Source organism: Etheostoma spectabile, unplaced genomic scaffold, assembly GCF_008692095.1.
Source record: "Etheostoma spectabile isolate EspeVRDwgs_2016 unplaced genomic scaffold, UIUC_Espe_1.0 scaffold00004415, whole genome shotgun sequence".
Classification (NCBI taxonomy): Eukaryota; Metazoa; Chordata; class Actinopteri; order Perciformes; family Percidae; genus Etheostoma; species Etheostoma spectabile.
Window position 1 is genome coordinate 5,889 of NW_022603149.1, and position 12,194 is coordinate 18,082.

The 12,194-nt window shown below is 40.8% G+C and overlaps 1 protein-coding gene and 1 non-coding gene across 2 annotated transcripts; both read right to left on the reverse strand.

Annotated features, from left to right (window-relative positions):
* Positions 1 to 260: 260 nt before the first annotated feature.
* LOC116677128 (zinc finger protein 260-like) lies at positions 261 to 7,585 on the reverse strand. Its single transcript, XM_032507816.1, has 3 exons — positions 7,085 to 7,585; positions 3,075 to 3,344; positions 261 to 1,483 (listed from the first exon to the last, which is right to left on the reverse strand). Exons 1-3 carry the CDS (start codon positions 7,275 to 7,277, stop codon positions 261 to 263), a joined length of 1,686 nt encoding a protein of 561 aa, XP_032363707.1. The 5' UTR covers positions 7,278 to 7,585.
* Positions 7,586 to 11,907: 4,322 nt separating this feature from the next.
* trnaq-uug (transfer RNA glutamine (anticodon UUG)) lies at positions 11,908 to 11,979 on the reverse strand. Its single transcript has one exon. It is a non-coding gene; the product is annotated as a tRNA-Gln (tRNA).
* Positions 11,980 to 12,194: the final 215 nt, after the last annotated feature.

The following is a 12,194-nucleotide window of genomic DNA, read 5'->3' on the forward strand; positions in this document are numbered from 1 at the left end:
TGGTCGCCCAGCGTCTGTTGGCGGCCTGGTTGTCCAGCGTCTGGTTGGCGGCCTGGTTGCCTAATAGCTTCTGGTTGGCAGCCTGGTTGCCTAATAGCTTCTAATTGACTTCACTGGTCTCGGTCCAGAACAACGGGACCTGATGGCCATGCAGCCGAACGCCATCGCTAACTCCGTCCACAGAAGCTGACGAAGTTATGTGATGGTTTAGAAGAAAGGATGTCTCCTCTGTCTCTCCCATGCTTCCCCGGTGGGACGGATTAAGGCAGGAAGGGACAAAAGGAATGAAAATGCAATTTAAGGATCTCAGATTCAGCACTTGTGTGGATGATCAAGTGTCGTTTCAGAGTTCGCTTTTGTGTAAACCTTTTACAACAAACTGAGCAACTAAATGGTTTCTCCTCCATGTGGACCGTCAAATGTTGTCTCAGATTGCTAGGGGCTGCAAAACTTTTACTACAAACTGAGCAACTAAATGATTTTACACCTGTGTGGACAGTCAAATGTTGTCTCAGATTTTGCTTTTGTGCAAAACTTTTACTACAAACTGAGCAACTAAATGGTTTCTCCCCCGTGTGGACAGTCAAATGTTGTCTCAGAGTTTTCTTTTGTGCAAAACGTTTACTACAAACTGAACAACTAAATGTTTTTTCTCCCGTGTGGACAGTCAAATGTTGTCTCAGATTTTGCTTCAGTGCAAATTTTTGATCACAAACTGAACAACTAAATGGTTTTTCACCTCTGTGGATTCTCATGTGTACAACCAAATTGCCAGGCTGACAGAAACTTGCTTTGCAAACTGAGCAGGTGGAACATTTTTCTTTTGAATAAAGTTTCATGTGAGTCATTAAGGTTTTCTTCCGAAGATATCTTTTACCACAAACTGAGCAACTAAATGGTTTCTCTTGTGTTTGGACTCCAGAGTGTTTCTGCAGATGTTTTTTGCGGCCAAAGCTTCCTTTACATTCAGAGGAGCTAACTGATGTGTTTCCAGTGTTACATCCAACATCACTTACAGGTTCTTCATTGTTTGGCAGAAGGTTTAAACCTGTCTGAGGTTCCCTAGTCTCCTCCCATTCTGCACTATCATCAGATTCAGGGGAGTCTGAAGTCTTGTCATGAGTAGCTGGTTGTAAAGGACTATCTGGATCTGAGTTCCTGGCTGGTTCTTGTCCTCCACAGTCCTCTCCATCAGCTCCTGTTCTCTCTGCTTCTCTGTTCTCCTCAGTTTGGCTTTCATGAAGCTGTGAGGACTGAGCTTTCTCTTCATCATCTTCTTCACTCTTCTCAGGGATAGAAGTTAACGGGAACTTGATATCAGCCTCCTCCAGCCCTTGAAGCTGCTCTTCCTCCCGACTGGTCCAGAGCTGCTGCTGTTCCTCTTTAATGTGTGGGGGGTCTGGGTCCTCCTGGTCCAGACTGGAGCTCCACCCCTGCTGCTCAGGGGGAACCTCTGCTTTAACCCCCGACAGCTTCTGGACGTCTGAGGAGATTAAGGAAGTACAAGCACATGTAGAAAACTGTTAGAAAACTGTAATTTCATGTTGACAGGATCTCTTTACAGGGCTCTTAACTACAACCAAATTGTTGCTTTCTGCTATTATTTTTTTTTAAAGTACAAGCAGTTTTTACAAATATTCACACCTGGTAATCTGACGACATTATGCTTAAATGAATGTGAGGCAGTTCGGCTCTTTATCACAGAAACATACGGCGCCCCCCTGGGGTCAGATGAGTAAAACAATAATAATAAATAAATAATAAACTGTGCGCACGGATTCATAAACCGTGCTCACGGTTTTATAAACGAGAGCAAAATAGTAAAGATATTCAGAGATTCAAACTTCTGGGATCAATTACTCTATATATTGAAATTATGTTAAATCACAAATGACGCATCTCTCCTAACGTAGTAAGGTTAACAATGAGCTACTTTGTAAGCAATGATTTTTAGAAAAAACGCAGAGGTGGAAGAAGTGTTCTGCTTTTTTTTTCAGGAGAAAAACCCAAATGTTATTCACGGTAATAAAATAGAGAACCACTGGCATGACTCTGTATATCAACTTTACTCAAATACAAGTATACAGTTTTTAGAGCTGATTTCTGAAAGTGTAAATGAGGTAGCGTTTGTTACACTTAAAATACTTGTCATTTTATTCTCTAAAATAATTGTCATTAACCCATGTCCCCATAGGCAACATGTTCTATCTGAACTGCTGAGCTGTGTATATGTGTATGAGATCCTGACAGTATGATAACCTTAAGCAAAAATATTACGGTTTCACGGTTTTGCAATCACAGCTTTCAAATGTATTAATTTAAAATGTCTGGGTAAAAAGCTGATACCTTAGGAACACTATAGAAAACTTTAGAGGATTTGAAACCGTGACTTTTTCAAACCACAATATACCTTGAAACCGGTAAACGACCAATGCCTATATGATAACAATTAACAAACTCAGTCCAGAACATGGGACGGATCACAGAGGATAATCTTCACCTGTTTAAGTACAAGCTGGTCAAAAATAGACTAAAAAGGGGATTATCTGTCTTTAACAAATAACCAATAACTTAAATTTGGATGATACAGAAAGGTTCGTTAACCATGCAGTCATTCCAAAGCGGATTACATTCTCTAAAACAGCCTGATAAAAAAAAAAAAAACAAGACTGCAGCGGCCACTGTTCAGAGTCTATCCTCTGGGGCTTCTCATATGCTGCATTAAACCTGAATCATGACAGAATCTGTTCCTGCAGGTCTTGCAAACATACGGCTTCTCACCTGTCTGGGCTCTTCTCACGTGGACCAACAAGCCACTGCTATGTATAAATGTCGGTTCTCATGTGGATTTTTAAGTTATCTTTACATCCAAAGTCTTTTCTACATGTTTTACAAGAATAAGGCTTCTCACTTGTGTGGATTCTCATGTAAATGTTAAAAACATCCTTATGTCTGAAATCTTTTTCATATGTTTTGCAATAACAAGGCTTTTCACCTATGTGATGATCATGTGTCTCCAAAATTCTGAATTACACTTTTCCACATGTCACACTTGAAAGACTTATTCCATTTACCTGTCTCTGATATGTTAGTGTTGTCTACGTTGTTGCTGTGACTTCTGCTCTTGCGTCGTCTCTTCTTTGGTTCTGGCTCTGCATTTCTAGCTGATCCTGAGTCTCCATGCTGGCCTCCTTTCTGATCTTGGCTCTCAGCTCCATGAGAGTTGTGAGAGAGGAGCTGGTGGTCACGGTTTGCTTCTGATTCCACAGAGGTTATAACTGGCATGTTGAGCTGCTGGTCAGAGAGAACCTCCTCCTCCTTACAGACATGTTGCTGTGGGAGCTCTGGAGGGACAGACAACAAAAGAAATAGGATACCACTGTTACTGGAGAAAAGACCAGAACACTAGGGCTGTAATCTCCCAGTCCACTAGTCAATAGATAGATAGATAGATAGATATTTATAGATCCCCCAAAAATGGGAAATTACGGTGTTACAGCAGCACACGTACATAAGTCACACAACACAGAATATAAATATAAATGAGATAATAGTAAAAAATATACATACATACAATATACATGAAATAATAATAATAGGAATAAAATATAAGAACAAATGTTTAAATACATACAGGATGGGAAAACAAAAATGTGCAACTGCTTAAGTAATATGCTAAATGTATGCTAAAATGTAAATAAACCAACTGTGCCGGTTGCCCTTAGTGCAGTATTGTGGTGTCTAAAAGTCTCATCTAGCACCCAGTGATGACATGTTGAAGAGTTTTATTGCCTGTGGTAGGAAGGACTTCCTGAAGAGGTCCGAGCGACATCGAAGCTGTCGGAGCCTCTTAGAGAAGCTGCTCCTCTGTTGGACCAATGGGAGGTGGAGAGGGTGGAGCTGCTCCTCTGTTGGACCAGTGGGGGGTGGAGAGGGTGGTCGGGGTTATCCATGATAGATAACAGTTTGTTCAGTGACCTCCTCTCCACCACAGCTTCAAATGTGTCCTGTTTGCAGCCGATCACGGAGCCAGCCTTCCTGATCAGTTTGTTCAGTCTGTTTGTGTTGCTGGCTCCGATGCTGCTGCCCCCCCCCCCAGCAGATGGCAGAGGAGAACAGAGCGCTGGCCACAACCGACTGGTAGAAGATCTCCAACATCCTGCTGCACACGTTGAAGGATCTCAGCTTCCTCAGGAAGTAGAGTCTGCTCATCCCCTTCTTGTAAACAGCAGTGCTGTTGACCTTCCAGTTCAGCCGGCTGTTGATGTTGACACCCAGGTAGCTGTAATCCTCCACCATGTCCACGTCACCTCCCAGGCTGCAATCGGCTGCGGAGCCGTTCCCTTCCTCCTAAATTCAATCACCATCTCTCTGGTCTTATCCACGTTCAGCAGTAGTCGCATTAGTCGATTTATTGGTCGATACGTTCTGGCTGGACCAAAATTCTGATTGGTTGATTTTTTGCCGTGTTATTTCATCAGGTGGAAGCATAGACCGTTACGGTCTACGGGTGGAAAGCACTAATTGCTAATGGGAGTGTTTTCTGTCTTCAGAACACCCCCCCTGTTTTCTCTTTTTTTTGATTAGCCAAACCCACTGGGGACAGATTGAAGAAAGACCTAGAAAGCCTTGTTTTAGTGGTTTGCTGAATATTTATATAATTGTGAGTGTTTAATTTACAGTCAGTCCTCCTCGACCATGTCGAAGACATCGCCAGTGTGGCAGCAACAGTTTGCATAATGCAACTCAACTACAAACATGGCCTATCACCTAAAAATGGTAAGCTAACTTGTCTGCGTTAGGTTGCCCTGTCTGTTTGGAGTAGGCTATATGAACATATCAGAATTGGCATATTTCATAGTCTAATAATCGTTTTATAACTATAGGCGCACCCACCCGCAACGACGGTACCGTTTCCGAGACCCCACTGGATGTTAAGCCTCTACCATCGAAACGCAAAAATAATATCACGGAAGGATTTGTCAACTTTATGGCTCAGGATATGAGGCCCATTGCTGTTGTGGAGGGCTGAGGTTTCAAGTTTTAAGTTTGTTAAAACGTGAGGGACTCAAAGAGAAAGTTTCAGAGTTAATACAACACAGCGAGGCACTGAGATATGTTTAAATATAAAGTGTATATTAAAGTAGACGTGCCTTTTGTGTTTAAGAGCAAAAGCTTTAAATTCTTCCTAGATTCTCCGACCATGTGTCTGTTTGTTATACAGTGAACCCTCGCGATGTTGCAGTTCACCTTTCACTGTCTCGCTGCTTCACGGATTTGCAGCGGCTGAGTCAGAAGAGCTGGGAAATACACGGGAGTCACTATTTTTCCTACTGTACTTTGTATTGTTTTTCATAATCATTTTTCATTTTCTCCGTTCTAATCCAGTGACTCTGTCGCGGGGGGGGGGGGGGGGGGGCGCTGCTGATCTTTGCAATTTGAAGCCTTCAGTTTGTATTGATGATTAAAATTATTATTTTACAGTACAGTAGTTATCTGTAAAAAAAACCCGGGAAAAAACAAAAATGGAAGGAAATGTTGGAGACGCAACAGACCATCCTCTTTGGATTTGACCCGGTGGACTTGTATCAAAATTAAAGTAAACCATGTTTAGCCATTTTGATTTAAAGGTTTTAACTAAAACATCTTAGTGTGTTATATCAGGTTACAATTAAATATAGCAGCTTAATAACAAATGTATCCTTCATAAAGAAAGATCTGAGGTCTGAGGAGGATGGGGGTGAAGAGAGCATGAGTGTTGCTGAGCGCAGTGTGGAAATGAGAGAAGGAACTGGAAAGTAGGCCGAGCAATGCAGACCAGTTTTTGCCAGAGGATCCAGGACTACGGCCGGATAAATTAATGATGATCAGAGACACCATAGCACACAGGTTGGCAAGTAAAGGTACAGAGAAAACTAATGTAGTAGGTCTAGTAACCACAGTAAAGAAGTCTAATGTTGAGAAAGGAGGTTTAAAATGTGTGTAGACAAATCAGCCTACTCCTACTACCTAGCATTAGTTAATAGTTATTACCCTATAAACATCTAGGCCTATAGATATGTGTACCGAGGCCGGTTATTTATATTGGGGGGGAGTTGAGGAGCACGGGAGCCCATCAGGACTAGGGCCCAGGATCTTGTGCTACGCCCCTGGATGTGACTGCTTCTTCTATAAAATATAAAATACATATAGGTTGGATTGTCTGGCCATAAGCAAATGGCACATTGGCACAGTTGATAATATAATTATAAAACTATTTTCCATATAAAAACAAATACTGCTTGTGTAGATTTAACCCTCATGTTGTCCTCGGGTCAAATTGACCAATTTTCCTATTTCAATGTTCTTTTTAACTACCTGATTGTAATTCCCCAAAATTAACATGATTGGTTCCACACAACGCTCTTTAGCAAGTACAAATCTCTACTTTCATTAATTTTGGGGCGTCTTATTCAAATTTATAGCATTTGAAAAAAAATGATTGAAGTGTTTTGAAATAGTATTGAGTAAAAGTTGACATATTCCAGTCTGTGATTATCCATCAACATCCATTCCTTTTTTTGTAGTCTAAATAATTCCTAATTTCTGCTTTTTTAACTCAAACATTAGTTATAATTTCCTACAAATGAGGTTTATTGACCATGAATTCCAAAAATAACTATAAAATAACATTAATAGGTTAGTGTTGAAAAGTGACAAACATTGAAAAAAAGCGTCAAAAGTGTTGAAAAAGGGACAAAAAAAACATATGTAAAAGTTAAAAACATTGATAAAAAGTGTCAACAAAAGTGTTGATTTTCAATTTTGACGGGAAGACAACACGAGGGTTAAGCTGTGCATCCTTAAATTGTCCCTGTCCAACAGTTCAGTTAGAGTCTGTAGTGGTCCTAGTGAAACAGTTAGTCTGGAGCCCTGGACTGGCTTCGGCTGACCTGTCTGCACATTAGCATCATGGAGGCTAATTAACTTAGTTTATAACATGGTTTGATGAACCAGAATGACAGGGGTCCTGGAAGTGGGCCCATCCCGGTCTGATGTCAGTGTAACCGGAGGGTGACCGGAGAGAAGAAGTAAAGGTACCAACCTGCTCTGTGCAGCCGGAGCTGAGGGCTGAAAACAGCGTCCAGTCGTTTCCGTTGGCGCTCGTGCTCCTCTTTAGAACGACACAGTTCCTCCTCGTACTCTGCTATCGTTCTTTCAACCAGCACAAATATCTCTTCAGCAGCCGCAGTTAGCCGCTGCTCCACCAGCCCTCTCAGCATTTGGACTTTAGACATTTTCACACGATGACAGAAACCTTTCCTCCGAACAAACTCCGTCAAAAACGCTGTTTGTTTTCCTTCAAACTGTTGCTAAGCAGCTAGCATGCTAAGCTAGCGTCGTTAGCTTTGTAGCTTCCGGGAGATGAGTCCGAGGTAAAACATTCAGAAAGAAGGTGAGCAGCACAAAGTCCATCAGACAGGTTTATCCGGACACACACAGGCTCTGATGGACCACATCTGTTGGAGCTCACACACTTTCTCAGCACAACAAACCGACTCCAATGTTTTCACTCACGTTAGTCGCCATATTGCTCAAAGAATAACATCCGGTTTTGCTGCAGCTTGGTGAATAGCCTTCAAAATAAAGGTCTGTATAAAAAGGAGGTACAAGAAGTGGTTTATTTCAATGGTAAACATTCTTCAATTCCTAAAAACGTCTTGCTCTAAGAACTTTGATATAAATATATTTAAATAAATTAAATATATATAAATATATATATTAGATATAAAAAATTGTCTTTAATGGATAGTTTGAGTTTACCCGGCCATAGCCAGACTAATAACCTATATGTGGTTGGGAGATTTTTATTATTAAAGGCCAGTTATTACATGGATTGGGATACTATGCATCCTGATAAAATTCCTTAGTCTTTTGGAATTAAAATACCCAGACTCTAGACTCCATCTGGGACTTGGAAACAAAACAAGACACTCTTGCTGTTTTTTCATGTTGGTTTTTGGAACTTTAATAATGTGTCAAAAAACACTAATGTGCATGTATTTGATTCTTCTCCTCAGACGTCCAGCAGCTGTCGGTGGTTAAAGCAGAGGTTCCCCCTGAGCAGCAGGGTTGGAGCTCCAGTCTGGGCTCTGGTCCCCATGGTGACAAGTCGAGCTGGGGGTACAGTGAGGTGGATAGAGGTGGAGGATCTGAGGGAGCGGGAGGGGACGGCGATGTGAAGGAGTTCAGTTAGATATGGAGGAGCAAGTTTATGGATGGCTTTGAAAGTATGGAGAAAGATTTTAAATTATATTCTGAAATGAACTGGAAGCCAATGGAGCTGCTGGAGGACAGGGGTTACATGAAAAGGGGGGGGGGGTTCTGGTGATGACACGGGCTGCTGAGTTCTGAAGAAGTTGAAGTTTATGGAGGGATTTTCCTATTGTCTCTGGAACAATAGTTGGCAGTTGGAGGAGTAATGGCTCTTTACAGTGAATATGCAAAAGAAGATGTTCACACATTCAGCCCAGGTAAATGCTCAGCCCATATTCACACAGACCTAAACCTCCTCACTTAATGCTGGTTACAATATTCTAAAATCAACAATGCCAGAGAAAAATGACTAAGAGTGATAACATTTTTGAATAAAGTATTGGCAGTTTTTAATAAAGTACTGTTTTTTTCCAATAACATTGACTAGCATACCATTAGTTACGGTCCCTGTATGTGTCATGATGTGGAGAGCTGATACTGGTAGTGTAGCAGGTAGTGTGGCCGAGTGGTCTAAGGTGCTGGTTTAAGGCTCCAGTCTCTCTGGAGGCGTAGGTTCAAATCTCACCACAGCCATTTGTATATATTACATAGCTGGAAGCCAACCAATGTGATGACTTACAGCTGTATCATTTGAGCTGAACTTGGTGAAGTAACTAGAATCATCCCTCAATCACCTTGCTGAGATTGTTCCTTGTTAAGCTTTGATTAAATGATTCGTGAAACCTTCCTTTCCAGCACTTTGGAGTAGAAAATCAACAAATAATTGTAATAAGTAATTGTGATCTCCATATTGATCAAAGTATTTGTCGTTATCATTTTGGCCATAATCATGCAGCTCAAAGAGATTTTATCAAACCAGGTTGGGCAAGTAACCTTTCTGCTGACTTCTTGTAAAATAAATCAAGGGAAATCACTCAGACAAAGCTACTGTGATGGCTGGGAATCAAACCCAGGTCAACTGCTTGGAAGGCAGCTATGCTCACCACTATACCACCATCACTGGACAATACAATGTTCACTTCAAATCTTCTAATACATCTGGGCATTGAGAGTGCACTCTATCACTGAAACGCACCCTCGGTAAAGCTGAAATCGTTAGGTTGCGTGTTCGAAGGAGAAGTTTTTTCCAGAGTTTCCCTTCAGGGATCAATAAAGAATTTCTTATTCTGATTTAGAGATGGACAGACGACCAAAAAGCATAATACTTCTTGCCGAGACATAACATGACACAAAAAAAGAGGTGGGGTAGATATGAGCGCAGAAATCCTTTTACGACAGGCTTTACATGATATTCCTGAAACGTTCGTATCACACCAATCAGAGCGTAAGAATGATCGTACATTGATAAATGCAGCGGCCGGAAAGCGACTTGATTTTGCCACTAAGAAGTGATAGTAGTATTGTGATAAATTTGCCTCGCGTGTGACACTCTTTTCCATCATATTCCATAAATAAACCAGATTATTCAATCCATTCCTCTACTTATATGCAAATTAGTCTCATCCAGGACCTATCACACCCTAAGTAAGAATCATAAACCTAGACCAATGAACAAGGAGAGTCATGTCCTGCTCATTGTTCCTCATATCTTTTCCCAGTTTTTTTCTATTGCGTGCAGTTGAAGCAGGATATGAAAATTGCCAACATGCTGTACTACAATTGTGCTACAATTGTGCTGGCTCCTAATCTGGGTTAATTTAACAATAAACTGGATTTTAAAGTATAGATTTTGGTTGGAACAGCACCAAGCTTCAGGGCTCGTCCGGGAGATGAACCCGGGACCTCTCGCACCCAAAGCGAATCATACCCCTAGACCAACGAGCCACGTAAAAAGACATCCTATTAGCAATTTCCCATCAAGTAAATGTGATCAGTCAGTGATGCAAAAGGCAATGGTCAAGTAGTTGGTTTGGCATGTAGTGTTTTATGGCAACACTGCCAGATTGAGCTTTCTGATTATATTGGACGAAAGACTACTTTTGAAGCAAAACATTTTACCAACATTCAAACTTGAATTTTTCGGTCAAAAGTGACAGCAGATGAGCCTAGTTTCCACCTTCTATTGGACAACAGACTACTTTAGCCAAAATTGAAAATGTAACATTGGTAAAAAGGAAATGCAGCTTGAAAAAATTTCCATTGCGTGTAGTTGATGCAGGATATGAAAAATTGCCAACATGCTGTACTACAATTTTGCTTCCTCCTAATCTGTGTTAAATTAAAGATAACGGATTACGGATTAGGTTTGTAACAGCTCCTGCCTTCAGGGCTCATCTAGAAGTTTAACCCATAACCTCTCGCACCCAAAGTAAGAATCATACCGCTAGACCAACGAGCCACTTAAAAACACCTTATTAGCAATTTTCCATCAAGTAAATGTGACTAGTCAGCAAAGGTGGGTAGAGTAGCCAAAAATTGTACTCAAGTAAAAGTACTGTTACTTCAGAATAATATGACTCAAGTAAAAGTAAAAGTAGTCATCCAAACAATTACTTGCGTAAGAGTAAAAAAGTACTTGATGAAAAAACTGTTGAGTAACGTCTGATTTATTTCTCAACACAAGCATCAATCAGACCGACAAAAATACAAAATAATCATTTTTAGGCAAATTATAGTTCATCCAATCAATAGAATTAATTAAAATGAATTTATTAATTACAAAGTAGCTTAAGTGAAGAGACTTGTCACATCAAATTTGGATGGATACTGCATGTGCAAAACATACTGTATGTGACCTAAAAGACAAACATCCACCTCTCCACAGCAGAAACTACAACTACCGCTACGTCTCCTCAGGTTAGATGTGTTGAACGCTCACATGTCCGTTTGTTTTGGTCGACACAGAAGACGCCGCATAATGTAGCTGTTGTTTCACACTTTTCCTAAAAGGTAACCATGCTTTCACTATGAGGCCGGGGGGGGGGGTTATCCTGGTCTGCGTTGCCTTGGCGATGGTTGATTCTGACATCTTTGATTTGCTACGACTGTAAAGCTAACCTGTCCCGGCGCTGAGATTGAGTATGGTCACGTGACTGCACAACAACGTTTGATTGGTGGAACACAGTCACGTGGTAGAGTCTTCAGCGGAAGTCTCTCTGTCAAAATAAAACATTAAAATGAGACGTATGCTGGGGTAAAAACAATGACGCGTAGAATACCAAAGAGGTAAAAAGAAAAGTAACAATCTCATTGTAGCCTGATGTAGCGGAGTAAGAGTATAGTTTCTTCTTCACTAATCTACTCAAGTAAAAGTATAGTGATTTAAAACTGCTACTAGAAGTACAATTTTTTCAAAAACATACTCAAGTAAGTGTAACGGAGTAAATGTAACTTGTTACTACCCACCTCTGGGTGGGAATCAAGATCCACCAATGTTTCTGTCCAAAATGTCCACCTGTGTCCAGACATGTGACTACTAGATGGGAAATAGACTGACATTTGGGTCAACATTGTGAAAATATCCTCAATATGTTCAACTAAGTCTAAGTTTGGAGCTCTTTTAAGTTAACATGAAGTACAGGTCACAGCTCAGCATGCCACCACCAACATACTGTTTTCAGTCGAACAGCCAAGAATATTTTACCCATAAGCCTAGATGTGGACGGTGTAGAGGTTGATTGTTTTATTTCACCAGTACTCTGGATTAAAACTAGGTCCCACCGAGACTTGAACTCGGATCACTGGATTCAAAGTCCAGAGTGCTTACCATTACACCATGGAACCACTGATGTGAAAGGCAACATTGGTTTGCCAGGCAGCTTCTTCCATATTATTAACACTTATGTTATTGAAGGCACACAACAATTACTGGCTAACTTAAGTCATTTAGTAAGCTAAGCGTTCACACAGGATGTGGAACAAGGCAAGTCAAGAATAGGTTTTAAAGCTCTTGCCACAAACAATGAATACAGCAGTAGATAGGTCTACTGTGTACACAT

Excerpts from the sequence above, each read along its gene's own strand:
- LOC116677128 (XM_032507816.1), bottom strand. The coding sequence starts at position 7,277 with ATGTCTAAAGTCCAAATGCTGAGAGGGCTGGTGGAGCAGCGGCTAACT. Across the intron at positions 3,345-7,084 it reads GCTCCGGCTGCACAGAGCAG|AGCTCCCACAGCAACATGTC; the intron begins GTTGGTACCTTT and ends CTGTCCCTCCAG. Across the intron at positions 1,484-3,074 it reads CACTAACATATCAGAGACAG|ACGTCCAGAAGCTGTCGGGG; the intron begins GTAAATGGAATA and ends TAATCTCCTCAG.